Here is a 27,203-nt window from a genome sequence, read left to right as displayed (position 1 = left end):
TCGGTATATTTATCATAATCACAAAAGTAAAATAAAACAGTTTCTTGATCATATGTCTCTTTACCTATAAATGACAATATTATTATTAAAACCTAGCCAAAAGGAAAGATTTATAAACTATAAAGAGTTTTACCTCATGCAAAATTGTCATTTCTTTAATAAGAAGAAATTAACTATTCTTTCTGCGGCCTTCCAAGTACCTACAAATCCAAAATGTGGCCCTGCAAAGGGTTTGAGTTTGAGACCACTGATTTAGACTGACTCCTGCTGCCTGAAACTAGGTGGCTACTTATAGAATTACTCCTGTGATGTCTAAATATAAAATAAAGATTGCATCACAAATTTATGATACAGGAATCTGAGAGATCAGGAGAGATGTTGGATCATCAGCAGGAGAGGGGAGTAAGGAAAATTTCATGCCCACACTCTTTGGGTTCAGGTCCACCCAAAACTGGCCATCTAGCTACAGCACTAATCCAAACCATGCCCAGAACATATCCCCTTCAAATCTGTGCCTTCTGCAGCATCTACATATGCAAAAACAGCAGCATTGTAAAATTTGTATTTCCATATGAATGCCATTTATTTGTACAAATGCATATGCAGTAATTGCAAAAGTAGATGCCATACAGCCCTACTAAAATAACCTCAATATTTAACTTCATTTGCATAATATATAAGTGAAATGTTACCTCCCATCTCACGTAAACTTCCCGTCTGCCTGCAGATGTCTGCTTAGAAGAGAGATTTCTAATAATTGGACTTTCTGTCAGCTCTGCAAAGGAAGAACTGAGAATATGAAATATTCATCATTTTGATTCATAAAGGTTTTATTTTCCAGTCAAAACAAGATCCTAAATTGCCTTTTTTTTTTTTTTTTAAATTTCTTTATTGATATTTTGAACTTGACAATGTATACAGTACATGCATGCAGTCACCTAAGGGGTGAATTGTCTATAAATGATCCTGGAAGGAGGATCTCACACTGTTACGTGTATACAGGAAGGCTCATTCTATAAAAAGTCGTTTACCGGTAACTTTCTCTTTGAAATTACCTAAAAGAAAGGTCCAGTACATAGTTATAACTGGTCTCTGATACAGACACATTTCCTGATTTATCTTATGCACACACGTGTGTGTTTTAAACTCAGTCCCAACCTCATGGCCAGGAATGCTTCAATGTCGCTAAGTGCATACAAATTCCAGACATATAGATTTAGGTTCATACACTCTAGGCAATTTAAACAAGGCTAAAACACTATTGTAGCCACAGAAACGCCTATTAAAGCTTAACTTCTCAAGGAATTTTTTAAAAGTCATTTCTGGGCAGTCACTGAAGAAAACAGAGTTCAGGGCACATATTGCTTTCAGAACCCCCTTTACGGCTTGCATGTTTGCAGGCTCACAGCTGGATGCAAAAGGGTAATGTGGTACTGGGATAAACCCCTATGGCAGGTACCTTTCTTGCCCACCCTTTATGATAGTGTTCTGTGAGGGAACCTGAGCTGTTCTGTGAGGGAGGTTTTTTGACTAGTGAAAGTATCAAAAGCAGTTTTGAATTGTACCTTTTGGTTGTATACTGCTACATTAGTCTGAGGCTTTTTCTCCCTCTTTTTGGGTGCATGCTGGGTTTGAAGAGGGGGGTACCTCGGTGCCACGATCACACAACATTTTGAATCATATGAACATATTATATGTTGTGCGTCCTCGTATAATTTGTTAAAACAGTAGTGCACCACCTACAGAAACGTTGTATTTTTTTTTTTCCAAAACAGCCTGCTGTTTGTTGAGGCAAAAATACATGATTGGCCATTTCATTACTATTTTAATCTGCTGTAGGTAGCATGCCCAAGATGGGTTTTGAGTTACACATACATCTTTATTTCTTCATTTAGTTATAATACTGGTCACTCAGGCAGCGAAGATAGACAACCAAGTCTCCAACCTATTGACAACAACCCCAGACTACATGATGTTCAGAAAGGAAATAAAAACTATACTCTTCAAGAAATCCCTTAATAAAGCTTAATACCATGATAAAGCTTAACCCCCCTCTTACCATCCCCTCCCTAACCCCAGATCCTACTTTTCCCTCTCTTGGAAACCTTCTCTGATCTAACGTTGTAACCCTTCTTCCATAACTCTTTTTGTAATCCGCTTTGAACCGAAAGGTAATGGCGGAATAGAAATCTGTAATGTAATGTAATATTTATTTCTATTTATAGATTTCAAAACAAGTACAAGTTTGCATATGTTTTAACTCAGACAAAATTGCCACAAAAGAAAGTAGATATAAAAGTGAGCTGATAATTTTCAAAAGGAAAGTACATACTGTAGCTGGTTAACCCCCTTTTTACAAAACCATAGCGTGGTTTTTACCATCGGCCGTGGCAGTAACAGCCCTGATGTTCATAGGACTTCTATGAGAGTTGGAGCTGTTACTGCTGTGGCCGGCGCTGAAAACTGTGTTATGGTTTAGTAAAAGGGGGGGAAGGGTGTTAAGTTCTCTGTGTGTGCTTTTTGCCTACATGGGAAGTTATAAAATTACTCCCTTAGTGGGAAAATGAAGGAGGAGATAAAGAGACTGGCCTGAAGTCACCCAGCAGTAGCACAGCAAGAGAAGTTTGCACCTGGGGCAGAAGCTCTGGGAATTGCTGCGCCAATTGTCTCCAAGCTATCCCCAGCATTGCCATGCCATACCATATGTCTCCCCTCAATGTTCCCCCTCCTCACAGCCTTCCCCTCATACTTCTTCAAATCTTCACCAGTCATGAGCAGCATCTCTTACCGATTGCTCATGCTGGCATCATCCTTTCCCTGATTTACACCTCTTGGTCCCTGCGAACAGGAAGTGACATAAAAGGGAGGGATGAGGCTAGTATGAGTAGCAGGTAAAAGATACTGCTCACAACTGGTGAAGATTTGTGGAGGTATGAGGGGATGGTGGAACAGTGTGGAAATTCCTAAGGGGAGACCAGGAGTGTACAGCATGGCAAGGTGTCGGTGAACCTGCCAAGGCAGTGCTCAGGGTAGTTTGCCGCTTCACTCCTCTTTACTATACCAGTGTCACCCAGGAAGCCAGGGATCAACAGATGCTCTCCTGACTTCTGGTCCATTTGAAAGGATGATACTTGGAAGGAATGATTCTTCTATGAGGAAAGGCTAAAGAGGTTAAAGCTCTTCAGCTTGGAGAACAGATGACTGAGGGGAGATATGATAGGTCCATAAAATCCTGAGTGAAATTAAATTGATTGTTTTACTCTTTCACAAAGTTAAAGTTTAGAGGACACACCTTCAAGTTAGGAAGTAATTCCTATAAAACAAATAGGAGAAAATATTTTTCATTCAGTGTATAATTAAACTCTGGAATTCATTGTTAGAGGAGCATTATTTACTTTAAAGATCACGAGGATAAATTCCAGTGCAACTTTTGGGATTTATTTTCATATTTATACATCATTTATAGCCTAAGCAGTTTACATTCAGGTACTCAAGTATTTCTCCTGCCAGGCACTTGCAATCTGGATTGGAAGCAAGGTACTGGGCTTGAAGGACCTTTGGTCTTACTCAGTTTAGCTGAAGGAGTCTGGGACTGGTTTTCCTAAGTGTTGAACTAAGTTTTCTCTTTAATAAAATGCTGAATTATGTTTAGCTGCAGACCTAACTTATCTCATGTTCTAGCCTGCTTGCACTGGGGTGTTAGCTTGGGCATTCTAGCTTCTTATGGCTATCTCAGCATATATGATATTGTATTCCGCCTTCTTGGACATGTTACAGAAAGACTGCAGGGCTTAGATAAGTGACCTGCTAATGACCTGCTAGTGTGAGCTTAGTACCAATGATTGTTAAGAAAAGTAACACGTGAAAAGTTTTTTCTAGAATTCAGTTGTATAGGCAGAAGAATGTATAAATATTTCTGTAACTTCCTGATTTTGGGACTTCTGAAGCCAGCTTGGAGCTCAGGAGTCGCATATGTATGCTAATAAAACCTGTTGCTTTCTTCAAGTCTCTAAGTTTTGTGGCTGCCCAAAGTGACCTTTCATGGCAATTTTTATGTTCTAATATAAACCTGATAATCATCATTTATTGGGATACTATAATAGTCTATTCTGATACAAGCTACAGAATTACTCATTTGTTTTGCATACTTACCATGAGGGACCACAATCTCCTGACCCCAATCACAGTGGAAACAAGCGGCATTTGGTATACATCTAAGCTGAGCAACAAAAGATGATGAAAGGTTCGACTCAGCTATAGTCACAATGATTTCTTTCTTTGTTTCATTGGCCTACAGAGCAAAGAACTTATGTAAATAAAAATGCATTACAATGAGAAATTATGCTAGAAATCAAATTTACACACAACACAAATTTATACACTTTTTAACCTGAGCCCAATATTATTTCATTATGATTTAAAAAAAATCCATTTATCCCTTTATGTGTACTTAGAACACCAGTAAATGTATAACTGGCCTATCAGATCAGAACAAAGCTGGATTCATAAATTACACAGTTTACAGCCAAGGGGGACATTTTTGATAGGACGTCTAAGTCTGAGTATGGACGTTTTGGGAAAGATGTCCAGAATACAGTAGAGAAAATGTCAATTTTCAAAACAGCAAGACATCTATGTCTTTACTTCTTTTGAAAATGACCTATCTAAATGTTTGACCCCTAATACGTCGATCTTTTTTAGCCATTTTCAAATACAAAGATGTCCAAATTAAAAAAACGAACAAACACAAGCTATTGGGATGTCCAAGAGCCAGCATTCTTAGCAAACTGGCCACACAGACATCTGAGCAGAGCAGAGGGGCACTCGAGGGTACTGTAGTGAATGTCACAATTAAAGTCCCAGGTACATGTCACCTGCTTATATTGTGTGGTGAGCCCTCTATAACCCACCCCAAACTTACTGTATCACACCAATAGCCCGAATGCTTGTAGGTGACATCTTTAAGAGGCACTCCTTACTACTAATAATGGCTTAATAGTCAATAGTAATATATGCACTCTTCCCAAGAGAACTTACACTATAGCGACATTACTCGTAACTAGGATCTTCAGAATGCCAATAGGGTAGCATAACCCGTCTTGGAGGCAGTCGTCATCGATCCCATATTTTTATTTCTTTTACTTATGTGTGTAATATATATTAATAAAATTATTTTTTTATTTTTTCAAATCTTCAATTTATCTGTTCTCCAATATCTGTTGTTAGTACCTTAATGCGTCTGATGGTCCCACCAATATACATTTTATTGCATGGGTATAATATCATATAAATAACCTCTATCGTGTTACAGTCAGTATTCACTTGAGCTGTATATCCTTTTCCTATAAAGGGATGAGTCCACATGCTACCCTGAATGCATATGGGCACCACTGGCAGGAACCACATGTCATGTGATACCCACTGTAGTATTTCTGCTGTTTCAATTGCATACTTGAATTGATCAATTCTATGTTTTTTGTCGACGATAGGAGATTATTGGTCTATCACCCATTGAATCCATGGCAAGTTTAACCACCTGCCAGTGTTTCAGTATGATCTGGTTTATTTGAGGAAACAGAAGTTAAAACTTTTGAACAAACATGATAAGACCCTCTTTTACTCTTTCTGAGTTGTATTGCAGCAATAGCTCAAGTTGGGCATATATGGCTCTTTTGTGGGCTCGGGTTACTACATCTGATGGATAACCATGCTGGAGGGATGTGTTTCATATCTCATGCCATATCAATATTCCTCTAGAGAATAACATATTCTTTATTGACATAGGAACTGACTTGTGGGCAAACTTTGTTTTAGCTGAAAAGGATGGAAACTGTGAAACCTCATGAGACTATTTCTGTCTGTATCTTTATGATATACAGTTGTAATGAGGGTTCCTTATTTTTTAATTATTTTCAAATCGAGAAAAGAAATCTCCTGGTAATTAACAGTAGCTGTAAATTGAATGCAGGGGTCATAAGAACATAAGAATAGCCTTACTGGGTCAGACCAATGGTCCATCAAGCCCAGTTCTCGTGGTGGCCAATCCAAGTCACTAGTACCTGGCAAAAACCCAAGGTGTAGCAATATTCCATGCTACCGATACAGTGGCAAACAGTGGCTTCCCCTTTGTCTTTCTCAATAACAGACTATGGACTTTTCCTCCAGGAACTTGTACAATTGATATGCAATGTGGTGGGGTCTGGGGAGAATATATACACAGAAACAAAAATAAATAAATGGTTGCCACCATGAATCTTGTGAGGCTGCTACATGAAGTTTTGGCAGCTATTTTGAAAATGTATTAGAGGTGGGTCCAGCCGTGGCAATGGGCAGGATAGAAGAAGTGTTCTTTCTTGCCCCTGAAGAGGCCATTAGACCACCAGGATTCTTAAGACAGGCCTGGGGACAGCCAATTGACCACCAGGGTGGCTACTCTCTGAGAAGGAGAGGAGAGAGATACCAGACCATGGGAAGAAGAGAGATGTCAAACCAGGGGAAGGGGCACAGAAGGAGCAAGATACCAGACCTGAGAGGGGAAGGAGGAGAAGAGATTCCAGCTTAGGGGAGGGGGAAGGGAAGGAGGGAAGAGAGATGCCATATTGTGGGAAGGAAAGGATAAAGATGACATACCATAGGAGGGGGGAAAGGGAAGACAGAGATGGCAGACTGGGAAAGAGAGGGAGGAGATGGTGCACAGGCATGGAAGAGAAGGGGGAAAGAAAGGGAGGAGATGATACACAGGAATTGGTGAGAAAGGGAAGAGATGGAAGAAATGTTGTTTATGGATAGATGAGAATTAGGGGAAGAAAGAGGGAGGTGATGGTACCCATGGATGGGAGGAGGGGAGTTGAAGTAAAGAACAGAGTGCGTGGATAAATGGGAAGGGAAGACATGAAAAAGTAGAAAGATTTGCGAAGAACGCAGACAGATGGAATAATGTTGAATGTTAAAAAGTTAATGCCAAAGATGTAGAGCAGGAAGTGAAGGAGAGAAAAAAAGCAAATGGATAAGAAAGCCCTGGAAACAGTTAAGAGCACAGACAGAAGGAAGTGCAACCAGAGACTGGGAAAAATGATTGGAAAAATAAAATCACCAGACAACAATGGTAGGAGAAATGATTGAAATGTGTCAGATTTGAGAATTTACATTTGCTGTCTATATTTTGCACAGTTCAGAAAGAAATTAATTTATTTCTATTTCTCTGGTATTGTACTACATACAGAGTCTGGCATCTTAGGGTTTTGTTTGTATATATTAGTACTTTTTAGTTTGTAGTCCTGTATTTGTATGGGGTTTATTTGTGTTCTGCATGTGTGGCTGAGGCCAGGTGTTCCGGTAGGAATGAATGTTGAGAAGCATTATTAATGTCATAGCCCTATGTAGGAAGATATTTGTCATCTGTCCTTCAGCCCTTTTGGACCCAAAATGGCACTCACTTAAAAATTAGTGAAGACCACTGCCATGGGGTTACAATATGGCTTCAGAAAAAGGAAGACAGTTTAAGACATCAGGGTTTTACTTCCATTGCTTCCAATGGAAATAAAACCCGGATGTCTTAATCCATCATTCTTTTTCTAAAGTAAGTCCAGTTTGGTTTCTCTCTAAAATACAATAAGCCATATGCTATAGGCTAATGTTAAGGACTGTCTGTATAGATTCAAGATTCCTGAAATGACTGAGTGAAAAGCATAAGTTATTCTGAGGGCTTTACTAGATAGAATTTTTATTTCTTTATTTTCTGGCTTTGTTTTGTTGCTTGGAAATAGACATTGTTTGTGCTGTTCAGTTTGGCTTCACACTGAGAAAAGTACTAAACCATGTGCTATTGGATTGCTTTTACACTGGAAAAAAGCACAAAGTTAATTGGGTGTGATTTTATGAAGGCTGTTCTTGATATGTTTTGCACATTAGAACTAAAATTATTGTCTGGACTAAAATATCACTAGTATTGAGCTGATGTTTGGCTTTCTATGCGCAATACAGAACCCAGCATACCTTATAAGTTGTACTTTCATTGATGTTCTTTCAATCAAAATAAAAGTTAGACCCCCCCCCCCCCCCACACACACACACACTACAGGCTTAAAATTTGTACTTGCAAAGCCTTATGCCCATAAAAGTATATAACATCATCTTTCTGCTTTGAGCAGGGGGATGCAGGGAAGAAAATTAAGACTGCAGGGACAGTGAGGGGATGGGGATGAAAAATGTACTTCACTGTGAGAATTATATAATTAATCTATCTTCAAATACTTCCTTTTGATTGTTGGCTAGTTCAACTGATTGAGCAGTTAACACTTTATGATATCTTATTGGCATACTCTCTTCAGATGATGGTTACACTTTAACTAATTTTGTTTTAAACTTTGCAGTGGTTGCTTTTATACTTACAAAATTCCAGTCTCTGGATGACATTTCTCTGTATCGTAACTGATATTCTTCTGCATTGCTATTTTGTATCCACTGAAATATTAATTTATGAGATGACCAGTGGACGACCACATCTGATGGTGCATCACATTTTACTAAAATAAAGGAGTTGTTATGATACACAAGGCAAAAGGACCATTTCACAACTCAAACAACATTACACAACATTAAAATTATGAAGTACAAATGTAGTGCACATTTTGCAATTTCCGTTTTACAAATGAGATTTACTGCTGACATAGCAACTTGTTAATAAGCATAGTGTAATACAGTGTTTCCCAAGTCAGCCCAGGAGTACCCCTTGCCAGTCAGATTTTCAGGATATCCACAATGAAAATGTATAAAATTGTTTCACATACTGTACATTGCCTATGTGTGAGGGAGTCCATAGAACTCTGCCACTCCCTTGCAGAATATTTCCCCAGAGAGTCAGAATCACAATAAGGAAAGGGTTACACTCCACCTAGTGGACACTCTCTCACGTGAACAGAGCACTGCCTGATAATATACCGTATTTTCACGTAGATAACGCGCACCCATGTAAAACGCGCACATGGGTATAGCGCGCGAAAAACACAAATTTATGTACAGAAATTTTTATATACCGCGCACACCCGTATACCGCGCATGCTGCCCGACTCTCCCGTCGCCGCCCGACTCTCCTTTCACCCGCCCTGACTCTCCTCTGGCCACCCCGACTCTCCTTTCGCCCACCCCGACTCTCCTCTCCCCCTTGAAGTCCTGTCCCCACCCTGAAAGCCTGATGCCCCCCTGATGTCCAATTCACCCCCCCCGCAGGACCAATCGCACCCCCACCCCGAAGGACTGCTCGAACACACCCGCACCCCCACCCCGAAGGACCGCTCGCACGTACTCCCACCCGCACCTGCACCCCCACCCTGAAGGACCGCTCGTACCCCCACAGCCTCCTGACCCCCCCCCCCATCATGTAGAAGCTCCTACCGGTGTCCTGCTGCTTCCTCTTGGCGGTCCCAACTCCCCGACACGATCGGGGTAAGAGGGAGCTCAAGCCCTCTTGCCCCCCCGACTCTCGACACGATCGGGGCAAAAGAGAGCCCAAGCCCTCTTGCCCCGCCGACTCCCCAACTCCCCAATACGGTACTGTTAACCTAGAAAGGGGAGAAGGGAAAGAAGGAAGTAGAAAGGAGCAGCTCTCAGGAACAAAAAGGAAGGGCGAGAGAGAGAGAGAAAGGAAGACCTGTGGAGGAGAGCAAGAATGAGAATCCTGACTACAGATTTAACTGTTCCCTTTGCAGAACTGATTGAAGAAACTATAAGAGTTTTTAAGATGGAACTTTGATTCTTATGCCTGACTGATAAGCTGAGCCTACACAACAGAGGCAAGCTGAGAGAAATGTGTTTGGGCAGGGAAACTTCTAAGTATAAAGCAAGTTTGCTCCCAGTTATTTTGTTCTATCCCACTTTTCCATGGACTTGAGGAACCTCAAACTATATTTTGAAGAACATAAGAATAGCCTTACTGGGTCCATCAAGCCCAGTAGCCCATTCTCATGGTGGCCAATCCAGGTCACCAGTACCTAGCCAAAACCCAAGGAGTAGTAACATTCCACTACAGATCCAGAGCAAACAGTGGCTTCTCCCATGTCTTTCTCAGTAACAGACTATAGACTTTTCCTCTAGGAAATTGTCCAAACCTTTCTTAAAACCAGCTACGCTATCTGCTCTTACCACAACCTCTAGCAATGCGTTCAAGAGCTTAACTATTCTCTGAGTGAAAAAATATTTCCTCCTAATGATTTTGAAAGTATTTCCCTGTTATTTTGAGTGTCCCCTACACTGTAGTCTTTGTAAATTTAGACGGAGTGAAAAATCGATCCTGTTGTACCCATTCAACTCCACTCAGGATTTTATAGACTTCAATCATATCTCCCCTCAGTCCAAGCTGAAGAGCCCTAACCTTTTTAGTCTTTCCTCATACGAGAGGAGTTCCATCCCCTTTATCATCTTGGTTGCTCTTCTTTGAACCTTTTCTAGTGCCGCTATATCTTTCTTGAAATAAAGAGACCAGAATTGAACACAATACTCCAGGCTATGAGGCAACAGACTGTAACCTAGAAAAGAATACACCTTTTTCATTGAGAGCATTCTTATTTGTGATTGAATCCTCTTCCAACAGCTTTGAAAGGCTGTCACACTCCATTATATGCAAATCTCTTTCATGTATATGAAAACCTGACTGACAAGGGCATACTCCAGGACAAACTTGGGAAACACTGTTGAAATGCACTAGAAAATGTGTGCAAATGTATAAATATACTTGTTTTAGTGCCATTATACTTTATTGGCCCTGACAACATTCATATGCACACTCTGAGCTTCCTAGAGTTCAGTTACCATTTACACATTAAGAACAATGTGTGCACTTAATCAACATCCCATGAGACATTTCAAGTATGGATCCCACACTGAAGTTAGAATACCACTGCTAGAGGTGGCCCTCTTAAAAGTAGGACCTACTTCCAAAGAAGGATCCCTCTTAGCTTGGACCTCCCAATGAAGGGATTTCAAAATTACTGGATCTAATGACCCTGGACTGCTAGACCCAAGAACTGAGGATTACTCAACATGTGAGCCTTGGACGAAGCATCCTTAAACCTGTGAATCTCAAGTCTAAGAGCTCTGGGGCCAAGTACCCCAGTATAAAAGCCACTGAAGACTCTGAAGACATCTACAGAAGAGCCTTTGACCAAATGTGTCAGACCTTAAAGTCTCAGGCCTTAGAATCACAAACAGAAGCCAGATCTGACACCCTCAATCTAGGGGACTTTGACCTAGAAGCATCAGACTTGAGCTCCACACATGAGAACTTCAGAACCCAGAACTTCTATACCCAAGATCGCTGTGTTGAAAAACCCTAGATCTAAGATTCTCAGACCTGGGTATAATAGACCCAAGATTCCCAAATTTGTTCCTGTTGGACCTTGAAGGCTCAGACTCCAGAACAGGGCCTTTAGATCTGGAATCTTTAGATCTGAGAGGCCAGACCTAGGAGCCTCAAGTCTTAGAATTTTGAACCTAGAATCCTGAAACCCAGTAATCCTAAAATCAACACCCAAAGACCCAGGACTCCTGTGTCTGGACACTAGTGGTATACCTAGCATATTTAACACCCCTTCCTCTGTACAACAAAATTAGTTTCAGTAATAATCATGAAATAAAACAAGTAATAATAATGGCCAGAAAAAACCCACAGATAGTTAGACTAACAAAAGATTTTCTTTTAGAGGAAGAGTATTTTAGCACTGACATTGTTTAGAATTATTTTATTATTTTATTTATTTAATTCATTTTCTATTCCATTCTCCCCATAGAGCTCAGAACGGGTTACAGGTTAACATACATAATATACAGTTAACAAGTTACAATTTGCTATAATTTCAGTACAAGATTTTTTGATACAAGTTTGACACATACCAGGGATCTAATACCAATATACATGTGGCTCATTTTACATTGTATTGGTATTTATGGAAGAAAATGTAAGAGGTCTACCTGAACCAGAAATAGTTTTCAAGGGTGACAATGCAGAGGATCTGACATAAATCTTGAGCCACACTGACAAGTTAAAGAATGATAAATCACCGGGATAAACACCTCGGAGTACTGAAAGAACTCAGACATGAAAGTGCTGATCTGCTGTTAAAATCAACCATAGTACCTGAAGATTGGAGGGTGGCCAATGTAACACTGATTTTCAAAAAGGGTTCCAGGGGTGTTCAGGGAAATTACAGACCAGTAAGCCAGACTTCAGTTCTGGGCAAGACCTCAGCACTATCCAGACAGAGCTGGAGGACATCAAGTTAGTGGTGAGATTCAAACTACTAACTGGTTAAAGTTAGGACAGCAATAAAATTGTCCTAATGTTGTCTGAATCTGGTAAGTACCCTAGTTTGAATATTGCTGCTAACTGGAAATCAGTGAAAGCCTGAACTGATGGTCAGATATTTAGTGCTGGCTACTATAATAGAATATCCATTTTCTGACAGTGGCACAAATGACCTTAGTGAATGTGAAAGTCAGCATAAATGGTATGCTATGGCTACTTTTTCTGCGGCTTTAGTAAAAGGACCCTTTGCTTTCAGTAAAATTAAAATTTTGAAAATGGCTGTCACTCATGCGAGAGTGCTTATGAGATATTAATCCAACAAGTATACTAGCAAAAAGTAGATTGTTCAGTCTGATAAAGAGTTCCTTCAAATCAGGCCAGGCTGCAGTATTACTGATATCTTCTGACTGGGTCTGCAGGTTTTGATCATGTGACTCTGAAACACTTGACTTCTGTATAACATAGAGTACTTTATCATCATTATTATCTGCATTAGTTGTAGTGCAGTCTAATTCATCATTTACATCTTCATCTTCATCTTCATTAAGAACATAAGAATAGCCTTACTGGGTCAGACCTATGGTCCTTCTAGCCTTGAATCCTGTCCTTGTGAAGGCCAATCCAAGTCACAAGTACCGGGCAAAAACCCAAATAGTAGCAGCATTCCATGTTACCGTCCCGTGTCTGTCTCAACAGCAGACTGTTGTCATGATGTCCAAGAAAGCTTTCACAAAGTTAGAACCATTGTCTGTTCTAACAATTTTTTGTCTGATGGCAAACTATGAATATCTTTGAGAACTGATGCCAGATGTCACATGTATTGGAACCCTTCAGTCTTAAGATCAAACAGACAGACTTCCTCTCTAAAGACTCTATCAATGCAATAGACAGTCACCCCAATGGGGTTACCACCAATCTGTTCACCAAGAATTGCAACCAGCTTCAGCTTCATCTCCACTTTACAGTAACCCAACTCATCAGTGTTCTGTAAGGCTGGAGACCAGTAAACCAGTTCAACAACCACAGGCAACTCCACTGTTCTTATAGGCTACGTTCAATGAATAGCAAAACTTAAGATGAGATGATCCACTGTTTGTGTGACAAGGTTTGCAAAAGCATAATCCTGTTCCAGGTTTGCTGTTTCATTTGGTTTACTGTAGAATTCTCATTTACTTCTCACTCCCACTTTTACTTTTTACTGCAAGCATCACATGTAATTTGAGTAAAAGTAGTAAATATTGGCAAAGTTACTAGGAACACAACAGGGTGAACACAACAGAAGTACGCAGAATTGCAGAGGCACAGAGTACAGATAACTAGAATTATCAGGATGCATGTAAATCTAAGATGAACATTTAGTAGGTACATAGTAGTACTGCCCGATTCAGGAAAAAAAAATTTGATTCGATTCAGCCTATTGAATCAATTTTTTGATTCGATTCGATTTTCCTGCCCAATTGTGTGTTTTTTTCAAATATCCTGGTGGGGTTATTTTATAGCCTCTTCATCCCCTTTGCTCTCTCTTACCCACACTGGCGCTGTGGTATAAACAACATAAACAAACAAAAAAGACTTTTCCTCTCTCTGTTAAATCCTAGCTCACATTCGAGGTCTAACATCACCTCTGGCAGGATACACATTTCAAATCTGACATATTTTAATCACAAAATAGAAAATATAATTATTTTTTCTACCTTTTGTTATCTGGTCATTATTCATATCTTGTTGGTCCCTGGCTCTGGTTATCTTCTGATAACTTGCTTGCCAGGGTTTCCTTCTTTCTTCTTTCTCCATGCTAACAATCCATCTTCCATCTCTGTCCTCCCCATCCGTTTCCCTTCCCTCCTCCGGAGGTCTGGCATCTTTCTTTTTTTTTCGTCTCCATCCACAGATCCACCTTTTCTTAACTACCCTTTCAACCAGCATCTCTCCCTTCTTCCCCACCACCCCAGAGTCCACCATCTCTCTCTTTCTTTTCCCAACTATCCTCCTATCCAGTATCTCTATACCCCCTCCACACTATCCCTTGTGTCCAACTTCTCTCCCTTTCTGTTCCTTTCCTCCCTAAATCCCATTGTCCACCATCTTTTTCCCTCTCCTCTATTTTTAGACCCAAAGTCCGGCATATGCATGTCTGTTTTTCCCCCCCAAAGTCCGGCATACGCATGTCTCTTTGAACCCCCCTTTCCTCCCTCCCTCTGTGTACTTCTACACCAGGGCCCCCCTCTCCTGAAGGCCTGTCCCCCCTGAAGGTCTGCACCATCCCTGAAGGCCTGCCTGTCCCCCCTGAAGGCCTGTCCCCCCCAAGACTGCACCCCCGGAAGGCCTGCATGTTTCCCCTGACCTCCCATGCATCCATTTACCTAATTCCAGGAGCGGAGCAGCCTGCAGAGAGGATCGCTGGTGCTAGTGATCTTTGCAGGTTGCCATAGGCCTTCAGAGCTTTTCTTCCCTCTGCTGCCCTCTCCTCTGATGTCAGAGGCAGGATCGCGGCAGAGAAAACAGTTCCAGAGGCTGATGGCAACCTGCATAGATTGCTAGCAGTGGCGATCCTCTCTGCAGGCTGCTCTGCTGCCAGAATTAGGTAAATGGATGAGCGGGAGGCTGGGGGGAAGCCGGACACCAGCACTTCCCAACTGACCCTCTCCCTTCGCCCTCTACAGCAGGAGTGGCAGTGGCCGGCCAGCAACAGGCAGCGCTGCCGCTCCTACTTTGGGGGGAGAGGGGAGAGGGTCAGTCATTGAATCGGGAGGCCGATTTTTTTTTGTTTTTAAATCGATTCGAATCGATTCACCCAAAGTGAATCGGTGAATCAATTTGAATCGTGAATCAGGCAGCACTAGTACATTGTAAATGATACTAGTATTATATGTGTATACTGTATATATAGGATGATTGATTATAGTATAAATGTGTGCATATACATAGAATGATTGATTATGGTATAAATGTGTCTATTGAAAAACCATCTCAGAAACGCAATCTCAGTATTGTAACATTTACAGAAGCTCCTGCATTGTATTGTAACACTTTTATTTATAGAAGCTCATATAAACCACTCTGATTAGAAGGAGCTTTGAGGTTAGCTACGATTAAGGAAAGAAGTATACGGTAAATTTCTTCAAAATCAAAAATGTTTAGCATTGCTGGGGTACATCTATGGAATAATTTACCTGGACAACTAAGATTGTGTACAAATTGAACTAACTTTAAGAAGCTCTTAAAATCACAACTTTTTGTTGAAGCCTATTTGTAATGAGGCTAATTTCATTCTAACTGCCTTGATATATTGTTACCATATAAGATGAGATTTTAAGAATGTTGGTCTTTTATGTTAATATGTTTTATGGTAAATTTTTTGTGTGTGTTTGCTGCTGGAAACCGATTAGATATTCAGCGGTCTATAAATGTTTTAAATAAATAGTAAAATTATTACTCCAGTAAAAGTAACAAATTTTATCCTGATATTCTTTACAAGTAAAAGTAACTAGTTACATTTACCCCCTCCACACACACTTTTTACTAAACTGTGATAGCGTTTTTTAGTGCAGGGAGCCTCATTGAATGCTCTGCGCTGCTCCCGATGCTCATAGATTTCCTATGAGCGTCAGAAGCAGCGTAGAGCATTCAGTGCGGCTCCCTGCGCTATTAACCGCTTTCGCAGTTTAGTAAAAGGGGGATTTACTTAGTAACTATACAACACTGCTCAGTTGTCATCTTTACAGCAGACACTACCACAGACAGGGATTAGGAGGACCACTCTGCCATCACCAGGAGCTCCAGCTATTATAACAGCAATCGCTCTCTGTGGAAAATTGGAACACGTTTGACTTTGGTTAGTGCTGCCAGTGCCCATATGTCATCTTTACAGTAAGCCAAATCACATGCATTTGGTGCGTGACACATGTATCCATGGCCCTTTTCCAGTTCAAAAGCAAAGCAGCAATAATCTAACACATTGCTGATCTCTTTACTTTTCCTGCTTCTCCCACTTTCCTGGCTCCTGTAATCCACCAAACATGTTTCAGTCCACTGCCGGTAGCACTAAAGAGAGGCTGCTTCTGGCCAATGCTTGGGACCTTTTTTTCTGCCACTCCTGCCTCCTCTGATACTACTGGTTTTGGAAGGCAGGAGCGGCAGAAGAAAGACCCCACGCTGGATGGAAGCAGCATCTGTTCAGTGCTACCAGTGGTGGACCCAAGCATGTTAATGGATCACAGGAGCCAGGAAAGCAGGAGATGCCAGCTAAACCACTGGGGAGTAGGGGAAGAAGAGGGACAGCATATCAGTGGGAGGTGAGAGGAAAGGATGCCAATGTGGTGATGGGAGAAGGAGATATAAAAGATTTACCCGGATGGTATGGGAAAAGACAGATAGAGAAAGAGATGCCAGAATGGTGTGTGTGTGTGTGTGGGAGGAGGGGTTTGAGAAAGAGAAAGAAATGCCAGTATGATGTGGGGGAGGAGAGAAAGAGATGCCCAAATGGTGTTGGGGGAGAATGAGATAGAAGTGGCAGGATGGTGTTGGGGAGAGAGAGAAAGAAATGCCAGGACGGTAGGGGGAGGGAGAGAGAGAGAGATGACAAGATGATGGGGAAAGAAGGAAGAGGGAATGGTGCTGGACAAAGTCTTTTCAAAAGAAACAACTTCATCACCAGTTACTCAAACTTATGGTGTTCCTCAAGGCTCAATCCTCTCCCCTTTACTATTCAATATTTTTCTAGCTCCTCTCCTCACTCTGGCCCAGTCTATTGGATTCACAATCTTTGCATATGCAAACGACATCCAACTTCTTCATCCTATTGACCCCGCCAATATTCGCAACATACAGGAAATAAACTCTACACTAGACAAAATCAGCGATTGGCTCCATACAAACATACTTTCTCTCAACATAAATAAATCCTGTGGCATACTCTTCACGATCAGAAACAATGAAACTACAAACAGACAAATTTCCATCAAATCCTGCCCAATTCAAATGGAATCTAAAACAAAATTGCTCGGAGTCATCTTAGACAAAGATTTAACTTATCACGATCAGATAAGCTCCGTTATAAAAAGTTGCTTCTATAAACTTTGTCTTATCTGCTCCTTAACTTCTAACCTCGAAACTGCTGCTATCACAACTCTGATTCACTCTTTAGTCATTTCTCATCTAGACTATTGCAACTCTCTATATAATGAGATCACCCAAAAGGAATCAAGTCATCTGCAGCTTATTCAAAACATGGCAATCAAACTCATATACAAGGCAGGAAAATATGATCATATCACTCCTCTTCTGCAAGAAGCACACTGGCTACCCATCTCACATCCCATCACATATAAAATCCTACTGCTTGCTTTTAAATCAAACTTACACGCTTACCAGCTTTTCTTGATAAACTTATCATTCCCTACTCTTCTCCACGGACCCTCAGATCAGCTTACCAGAACTTACTGACTGTCCCCCCCCATCAAGGAATTTTATTACGCTAGAAGCACTAATTTCTCTGTTACAGCTCCAACCCTATGGAATGCCATGCCATCTCAACTCCGCCAAGAAAACTCACTTGAAAAATTCAAAACTAAACTAAAAACTTTCTTATTCCAAGACGCATACCATAGCGTTTAACATTACCCCTTTTTAACAGCACAGCAGTATACAAAATGAACCGCTTTCCAAGAAGCGCCCCCCTTTCCTGGTGTTTTTTCCTCCCCCCTCTTCCCCTCCTATATTTTTATTTTTAATGATGTAATTACAAATTTTCTCCCCCCTCTCCCTCTAATTTGCGTGTCATCGTATTTGTCCATTTAATGTTCCACCTTTTCTTTTTACCCCCATTCTTAAATTTATTTTAATGTTTTTAGCTTTGTAAACCGGTTAGATACATGATGATGGTCAATATATTAAAACTAGTGTTTAAGCTCGTTACATTAACGGGTACTAGAGTAGATGTCTGTCTATCTTTTTCTCTCTCTCTCCGTGTACGCTGTCTGTCTTTCTTTCTGTCTCTGTCTCCCTGGCCCCCTGCCTGCCTGCATTTCTCTGTTGTGCCATGCCTGCCTGACTCTCTGTGACCCCTTTCCTATGTCCTTAGTGTCCCATCTTGTCTTTAGTGCTCTCAGTGCCTCCTTCCTATGTCCTTAGTGCCCCCAGTGCCACCTTCCTATGTCCTTAGTGTCCCATCCTATGTCCTTAGTGACCTCAGTGCCTCCTTCCTGTCTTTAGTGCCCCCATTGCCACCTTCCTATGTTCTTAGTGCCCCCAGTGCCTCCTTCCTGTCCTTAGTGTCCCATCCTATGTCCTCAGTGCCTCCTTCCTATGTCCTTAGTGCCCCTTCCTATGTCCTTAGTGCCTTCAGTGCCTCCTATGTCCTCAATGCCCCCAGTGCCACCTTCCTATGTCCTTAGTGTCCCATCCTATGTCCTTAGTGCCTTCAGTGCTTCCTTCCTATGTCCTTAGTGCCCCTTCCTATGTCCTTAGTGCCTTCAGTGCCTCCTATGTCCTCAGTGCCCCCAGTGCCACCTTCCTATATCCTTAGTGTCCCATCCTATGTCCTTAGTGCCTTCAGTGCCTCCTTCCTATGTCCTTAGTGCCCCTTCCTATGTCCTTAGTGCCCTCAGTGCCTCCTATGTCCTTAGTGCCCTTAGTACCCTCAGTGCCTCCTATGTCCTTAGTGTCCTCAGTGCCTCCTTCCTATACCCTTAGTGCCCTCAGTACCTCCTATGTTCTTAGTGCCCCCAGTGCCACCTTCCTATGTCCTTAATGCCTCCTATGTCTTTAGTGCCCTCAGTGCCCCCCCACCCCCAAAGCCAGCCAGCCTGCCTGCCTCCCTCCCAACCCACCTGTACAGTAGAACCTATCATTTTTCTAACCCTCCCTCCCATTCCCCTGTGCAGTAGAACCCTTGAAAGCAGCATGTTTCCATCTCCCCCCCGCCACTACCGCCGAAGTGCAGCCGACCTCACTTACCCTCCCATCCGACCCTCCCACCACGAGGTGACCAGAAACCTCCTGGCTCGAGCAGCGGCCGCAGCACTCTAAACAGGCTGCTTCGCGGCCTTCTACTGCCCGCGATTCCCTCTGCCGCGTCACCGGCAGAGCAAATCAGGGCAGTAGAAGGCCGCGAAGCAGCGTGTTTAGAGTGCTGCGGCCGCTGCTAGTCAAGAGGTTTGTCGGGACCTTGGGAAGGGAAGGGGAGAGGCCAGACCGCGGTTGGAGGGTTGGATGGGAGGCTCAATGGGGGATGGGATGTGCCGGGGAGGGGAGGTAGGGGGGGCAAAGACAACGACACTGGAAAGGCTATGGACCTGAGCTTGGAGGATGACCAGCATTTGCTGAGGCTGCGGCTGCCTGGAGACTATGTTCAGCTGGCCAGGAACCCTGTTGGCCTGCACTGGACACTCCAAAGAGGGGAGCAGAAGGAACGGTGGTGGCGACAGCGGTTTCTTTCACAGTGAGTGAGGAGGGGAAGCTCCAGAGTGTTCCCTGCCGCTGCGTTCTAAAATAGAATCCGGCCACGGATCACACACCACAGCGGCAGGGAACACGAAACTCTAAGTGCGCATGCGGCGCTTAGACTTTTATTATATAGGATGTAAGTCATAAATGTGGGAGGGAGAGTCATACATTAGGTCATGCATTTTGGTTTTGCCCCATAATTCAGCACTTTTGGAAGTGAATAATAAATTATATGTCAAAAATAATTGGAAGATCTTTGTGCTGTTCTCCTTCTTTTTTTATTTTGGATTTGCCAGAAGCTTTTGGCCATTTACCTAAAGGAAATAAGGCGTTGTTTAAACCGTGCCGAGCTCTATAATCATGGAGAGGATGCGGTATATAAACTTAAGGTTTAGTTTAGTTTAGTTTAGTTGTGTAGGAAAATGAGTCTTTTGGCTAGAAAATGTATACTTCAATATTGGACGATCCCTGATTCTCCGAGGTTTTGGCATTGGCGGAACCAAATACATCAGTTGGCCATTTGGGAAGCTAGAGATGCTGGAATTATAAGAAAGCGAAAGATGTTATTTATACAAATCTGGGATTCATATTTGTAAGATTTGCATCCTAAGGGCCGTAGTGCGATTTTAAGTTGGATCTCTTAATTGGGCTTTTATTTAGTTAAATGAAGAGCGTATTATTGGGAAGAAAGTACTATTGGGTGGGGAGGGGTGGGTGTGGAGAGGGACGGTAAAGGTTCAAACACATATATATAAAGTGGGGGTTTATTGAAATTGGAATTTGTCTTTTATTATGTATATTATATTATAATAGTTGATGCATTATTGATGTGCTTTGATGTTGTATTTGTTGTATTTGATGTTTGCATCAATAAAAACTGTTTGAATCTAAAATGTAAATAAACTTGGAAACTTGGCAAAGGGGAAATGGAGCAGGAGTGAGAGAAGAGATAGGAACCCTTGCTGAACCCCTGGGGAGGGAGGCAGAAGAAAGGAAGAGAGGGAGAGATGCTGGCCTACTAGGGGACAGATTGATACATCTTTTTTCTGTAGCCACATGGTAACCCTAGGTATGGTAGACATGGAGAGAAAAGAAGTGCCAAAAGGACAGAGACCACATAATTACAAAAGTAAAATTATCAGGCAACAAAGGATAGAAATTGTTTTCTGTTTTCTATTTATTAATTAGAATATATTAACCCTTCTTTACAGAGCCGCGCTAGCATTTTTAGTGCCAGCCGCCGCGGTAACAGCTCGGAGCTGTTACTGTGGCGGCCAGCGCTAAAAATGCTAGCGCGGCTTTGAACAGGAGGGGGTTAGTTTATGCAAGGTATACATTTGTGAGTTTTGGCACAAGAATAAGTTACAGCAAGTGAATCTTGCCTTGATGAATGAAATTAATCGCATAACTCAAAACTGACAAAAAAATCATCTGAATGAATTATGGAAAAATATTCTTCTATTATGGATGTGAGAATATTTTTCATTTCTTGGGTTGTTTTTTTTTTCCTGATTCTTTTCATCATTTATGCATTGTATTGATGATCTTAAAATACAATAAAAATAAAATATATAAAAGAGAAACACTTATGTGGTCATATAACACCCCCTCTGGAGCATTCATGGGTTTGGGGCCCAACCTAGCAGGAACCCCCAGGGCCCATGTCCAACTAGGGTGACCAGGTTACCCAATCCAGAAGGGAGACTTTTTTGGCCAGTCCTGGTTTTAAAATTACAACCCAAAGCAACACAGTATTTTGTAGTCCATGATTCTATCCACTGAAAACAATGCTGCAGGTCCCATAATGCACTAAGATGGGGTTGGCAGAAATCCAGGACTGGCCAAAAAAGTCTCCCTTCTGGAATGGGTAACCTGGTCAACCTAGGTCCAGCTTTGTTGGACCCTTATATATATGTCACCTGGTTCCTCCACCTAAGGTAAAAGAGTATTCATGAGTAGGATTTTTTCTCCCTTTTCCCAGGAAAACTACAAGAAATACTTCAGTAAATGTAATACTTTCACAGTGAAATGCCACCAAACACTTCAGTGAATTTAACTCTCTCAGTATTTTTCACACTTCTCTCATCTGTGACCTCTCTCCCTCACAGATATCATCCAGATACCCATCAGAGCTGAGAAGTCGCATTCTACTTACTCTCTTCTCAAGAAAGCTCCTCCCGTCCAGCACAGTTTTCCATGGAGAAGAGAGAAATATACATTTCACTAAGCACATGTCCTTATTTGGATTTTGCCAGGTACTTGCTACCTGGATTGGCCACCATGAAGACGGGATACTGAGCTAGATGAACCATTCTTATGTTCTTATCAAAAACTGTCAGAGGAATTTTCACAAATCAAAATGCCATATCCCACTAAAACCCTTCTAGGGAGGTTTTTGGGTTTTTTTTATCAGCAACCAATGCTGTTCACAAAAGTGGTTTGCATATCAAGCCCTTAATTTAAGCTACCTTCACAAGATAAAGAACACATTGAAAGTGTCATACCAATCTGTTCTGGTATAATGGAGATGACCTTTGATCTTAGCCTGTCTTCAGTGCTGTGACTGGGTGAAACAAAAATAGTTGCATTCATTTTTGTATACAGATCATTACGGTCCATTTTCAGAAAGGTGTTCATTGTGTTGGCTTGACAAATCCTCTTCGGCCTTCCAAAGGGAAAAAAAATAAAATTACAAGAATTCTATTTCTCATATTTACCAAATTGTAAATACAGCAGTGTTACTATTCTTAAAAAAAGTCAGAACCAGAAGCAATTGTTATTGTCAACATATCTAATCTGCTCAATCCTACCCTGATGTAATAGATTCTTAATTGCGAACTCATTCAGGGAAAAGCTGCTTGCTGTTTCATTTTGGTTGGTAAAAACCCCCAAAACAAAACCAACAACAGATGATCGTTTAATAATTAGGTCTTCTATTCTTTGGTGTTTATAAATTGTAAATGTAGGTGTTATCTTAGGCTTCCACAGCTGGCGCCATAGTTCTTGTGGCTGTCTGGGTGGTGCCACACATGAGTATACTTGACTGATGTTTCAGCTGTCTTGCTATGGCTTTCTTTAGCTACAGTAGGATGGCTGAAACACCAGTCAAGCAAACTCAGACATGGCACCACCTGGCCAGCTGCAAGAATCTATATATATATAGGTGTTTATTTTCCAACAAATTATGGATTTTTTTTTATTAGAATACATAAATATCTGTGTTTATCTATATTTTTGCTCTACGGGTACTATTCCTGGTGAAATCAAATATATGCATTTGTGTCTCTTATGAGTCAGTGCAGAAAAGGCATAAAAACTAAGTGGAAGCTGCTTGATAAGCTAGAAGAGGGGTAAGAGAATACCAGGGAAAGTGGTGTCTTTCCAGTGTTTATCAAATAATCATCTATATTATTATTATTATTTTTTTTTTTTTGCATCATGGGTGTTTATCAATGTTGGTTGTTTAAAATCTAAAACCAGAAGCCCTAATAATAATTGTTGATAATGGTACATTATGTATCAGTATGAACTGTTGGTACCCTTAAATATTAAGTGTAAGTCAGCTTCAAATGTGCTTCAAGGTAGTAAAACAGGAAAAAAAATCTCAATATTCATTAATACTCCCTTTATAATCACAGATGGATCTACAGCACTAAAGTGCAGTACAATGTTAGTGTGTGCTAAAGCCATTATTACATGTTATTATTAAATATGTTCTGTTGCATAAAACAGGACTTACTTTAAATAATGCCTATTAACATATGTTAATGTGCAATAGTTCACTTTAGTAAGTTAGCCCTATGTGCCAACCATTATTATCACTATGCCACTGCTAAAGTTCATAAAGAAACCATATAAACTGTGTTTAGAAAAGTGGACTGAAAACCAGGAGAAATCCACTAGCACTACTTGTGACCTTGAGCAAGTCATTTAACCTGCTACTGTCTCAGGTATAAACTTACCTCCTTATTCTATTATTAGGCACCAACCACACATAAAGTTTATAGGATGCTAGCACACATGCGCATCAGAGACATCAATAATAATTAGCATTTACATGTGCAAGTGTTACATTAAGTGCTATTCTATAAGGTACATGCCAAGGTCATTTAGTGTGTAACTGCAAGGGGGGTGTACATGTCAGTAGAACAGGGGTCGGCCAAGGGTGTGTCACCATGTGACATACGCATTTTATACCAAGGTAAATAAAAAAGGAATAGAAAGAGGCATAGGCGTCGGAACGGGGGGAGGCTACAGGGGCCATGGCCTCCCCCCAAATTCTTGGTCACTTTTTTTTGGGGCCTTTCTACCCACTCTTCTCCTGGTGGTGTTGCTTAAATCTTCAGGCAGCCATCGCAGCCGTGCAGAGTCAGATAGCAGGCCTGCTCTGAAATACTTCATTCTACTTCTGGAGGCGGCCTGCTCATGGATGCTGCATGGCGGCGGCTGAAGATTTAACTAAAGCACTGGGAGGAGGTGGGTGGGGGACTCGGTAGCTGTTTGGAGGCTGTGTGCTAGGACAGAGCTCCTGGGCCCCCCAAACAAAGCAGTGTTCCGCTGTCTATGGGAAGAGGTATGGCCAATAGGAAAAAGGAGGCATTGATGGCCCTGTATATGACTCTGGTGAGATCTCATTTAGACTATTATTTATAATTCTAGAGGCCGCACCTTCAAAAAGATATAAAAAGGATGGAGTCAGTCCAGAGGAAGGCTACTAAAATGGTGTGTGGTCTTCATCATAAGGCATATGGGGACAGACTTAAACATCTCAATCTGTATACTTTGGAGGAAAGGCGGGAAAGGGAAGATATGATACGAGTCGAGTTTCTTTCATTTGAAAGGAAGCTCTAGAATGAGAGGGCATAGGATGAAGTTAAGAGGTGATAGGCTCAGGAGTAATCTAAGGAAATACAATTTTTTTACAGAAAATAAACAGTCTCCTGGAAGAGGTGGTGGAGACTAACAGAAAGTGGAACAGTCTCCCAGAAGAGTTGGTGGAGATAGAGACTGTGTCTGAATTCAAGAAAGTGTGGGATAGGCAAATGGGATCTCTTAGAGAGAGAGGAAAAGATAATGGTTACTGCAGATGGGCAGACTAGATGGGCCATTTGGCCTTTATCTGCCATCATGTTTCTAAAAAGTAAATGCAAAATATATTTTATGGTTTTAACAGAAGTAACTGTGAGCAACTGAACGTATCACTTTTCCACATAGTCCCCATGCAAGACAATGCATTTGTTGTATCGTTCAACTAACTTCTCGAGACTACAACGGGAACTCAAGGCAGCCATTTTTATGACGGCTTTGCAAGGGGCAGGAGAGTAGGACGATCTATCCTGCCCCACATCGCCGCTAGACCACCAGGTAAGGTCTGGGGAAGGTCCAGGATGCAGCATTCCTCCATAGCCCCAGGTACGTTAGATAGATTGAGAGCCCACTGGGACAGAGAGGGAAAAATGCTTGAGTTCCTGATTGTAAAAAAAAACCGCTTAGATAACCTTGATAGGCGGTATATAAAATCCTAATAAACTTGAAACTTATTTCTCATTTCAGAAGGGGAATAAACATCACTGTCTTAACAGATTGATGTCAGGATTTAAACCTACTACCAAGTATGTTCAGGTTTTGACAGACTGCTCCAATTTGAAACACACTGACCTGGAGGGATAAAGGGAAATCCCTTAGTGATGGTTGTCCCTCAATAAATCCAAACTGTGACAACATCAGGAGAATAAACATTTAGATTTCTAAACTGGATAAGATAAACATATATGTGCTGGCGCATACACATTTGTGTGCTAATTTTTGACCCGTTAAGATGAGAGGGCATAGGATGAAGTTAAGAGGTGATAGGCTCAGGAGTAATCTAAGGAAATACATTTTTTTTACAGAAAGTAAACAGTCTCCTGGAAGAGGTGGTGGAGACAGAAAGTGGAACAGTCTCCCAGAAGAGGTGGTGGAGATAGAGACTGTGTCTGAATTCAAGAAAGTGTGGGATAGGTCAAATCCAAATTACAAGTACCAGGCAAAAATCCAAATAGTAGCAGCATTCCATGCCACAGATCCAGGGCAAGCAATGGCTTTTCCCATGTACTTGTTATTATACTTTTGGACTACTGCAATACACTTTTTAGAGGAGTTGGTCATAGAGAGATCAAGCGTTTGCAGCTCATACAGAAAGTGGCTATGAAGCTGCTCTTTCATTCTACAAACTATGACCATGTAACTCCATTACTGAGAGCTGAACACTGGCTGCCAGTATCTCTCACAGGATGACCTATACACTTTTACTTTTAGCATTTAAGACTCTTCATATTGGATTTCCTCAATTTTTAGCACTCTGTTTGATACCTTATGTTCCCACACAAGCATTATGCTCCAGTCAACACCACCAATTGACGGTTCCCTTGATTCACACCGTCCTATTTTAGACTTTTTGGAAAATAATGTGTAATGTAGTTGGACCTACGCTATGGAATGCTCTCCCCATATCCTTTCAAACAGAATCCTCTTTCTCAACTTTTAAAGTATGATTATTATTTTAATATCTTTATTCATTGTAAAGCCAAAAATAAGTGCAACATATTTCACAGACAATTTACACTTTAATAGCACTTAAAATCAGTCAAAAGGGCTGCTTTTACTAAGGTGCGCTAGCGTTTTTAGCACGCACTAACCACGCGCTAAATGGAAAATACTAATGTAAGCTCTATGGAGGCGTTAGCGTTTAGTGCATGCAATATTGTAGCGTGCACTATGCGCGCGCTAAAACATGCACCTTAGTAAAAGGAGCCTTTAGTATCTGATCTGGGTTAGAAGACATGAGAGGCTGTGTTGGCCTAGAGGTCCTGTCAGCCAGAGCAAACCTACTTGCTTTCCTATCTTATTGCTATATATTTCTTTTCTTTATGAAATTTTAACCTGATGTAAACTGCTTTGATTGCTTTGCCCTAGGTGGTCACTCAGTCAATAAACTTTGAACCTTGTGATAAATGTTTAAGTACTAGTTTATGAACATTTCAAATGCAAATGGCCCTTCTACAATGAACCAAAATCCAGAAGAAGGAGCAAAGTCCACCTTGTAGAGCAAAGATTATGCGTACTTTGTTTTTGAATGCTTTATATTGTTTTATCGATACAGAATTATTTTAAAATGTGCTTATATATGTTTTTATGTAGTATTTTATTTCCTGAAGAAGATAATTTTATTGTCGAAACTTGGATCCTTGTTGGGACTTACACAATAACGTTTTCCCTTTTGGACTGATTTGATGTCTCACTTGCCCTCTTTTTGTGTGTCTTTCTACAATGACCATCTTATCCAGTCACATTTTCAAGACTGTCACAAAGATATCTGTGAGGTAGATTCACCAGTTTGGGGTGCCTCTAGGTAAAAAATGGAAAATACTCTTTTAGTATGGTAGGGCCACAAATGTGTAATTCCCTGCCTGATATTATT

General features: G+C 41.2%; 1 protein-coding gene across 1 annotated transcript in view; it reads right to left on the bottom strand.

Moving 5' to 3' along the window:
* LOC117352633 (interleukin-6 receptor subunit beta-like) overlaps window positions 1-27,203 on the bottom strand; it is a 99,370-nt gene that overhangs the window by 60,569 nt on the left and 11,598 nt on the right. Inside the window, exons 6-9 of the mRNA XM_033929207.1 lie at window positions 22,249-22,409; window positions 8,392-8,525; window positions 4,153-4,291; window positions 693-775 (exon numbers count right to left, since the gene is read on the bottom strand). Coding sequence (XP_033785098.1) covers window positions 693-775; window positions 4,153-4,291; window positions 8,392-8,525; window positions 22,249-22,409 — 517 coding nt within the window. The remainder of the gene's footprint in view (window positions 1-692; window positions 776-4,152; window positions 4,292-8,391; window positions 8,526-22,248; window positions 22,410-27,203) is intronic.

Source organism: Geotrypetes seraphini, chromosome 1 (assembly GCF_902459505.1).
Source record: "Geotrypetes seraphini chromosome 1, aGeoSer1.1, whole genome shotgun sequence".
NCBI classification, from domain to species: Eukaryota; Metazoa; Chordata; class Amphibia; order Gymnophiona; family Dermophiidae; genus Geotrypetes; species Geotrypetes seraphini.
The sequence above is the reverse complement of the archived record's forward strand: the minus strand, read 5'-3'. Positions and strand labels throughout refer to the sequence as shown.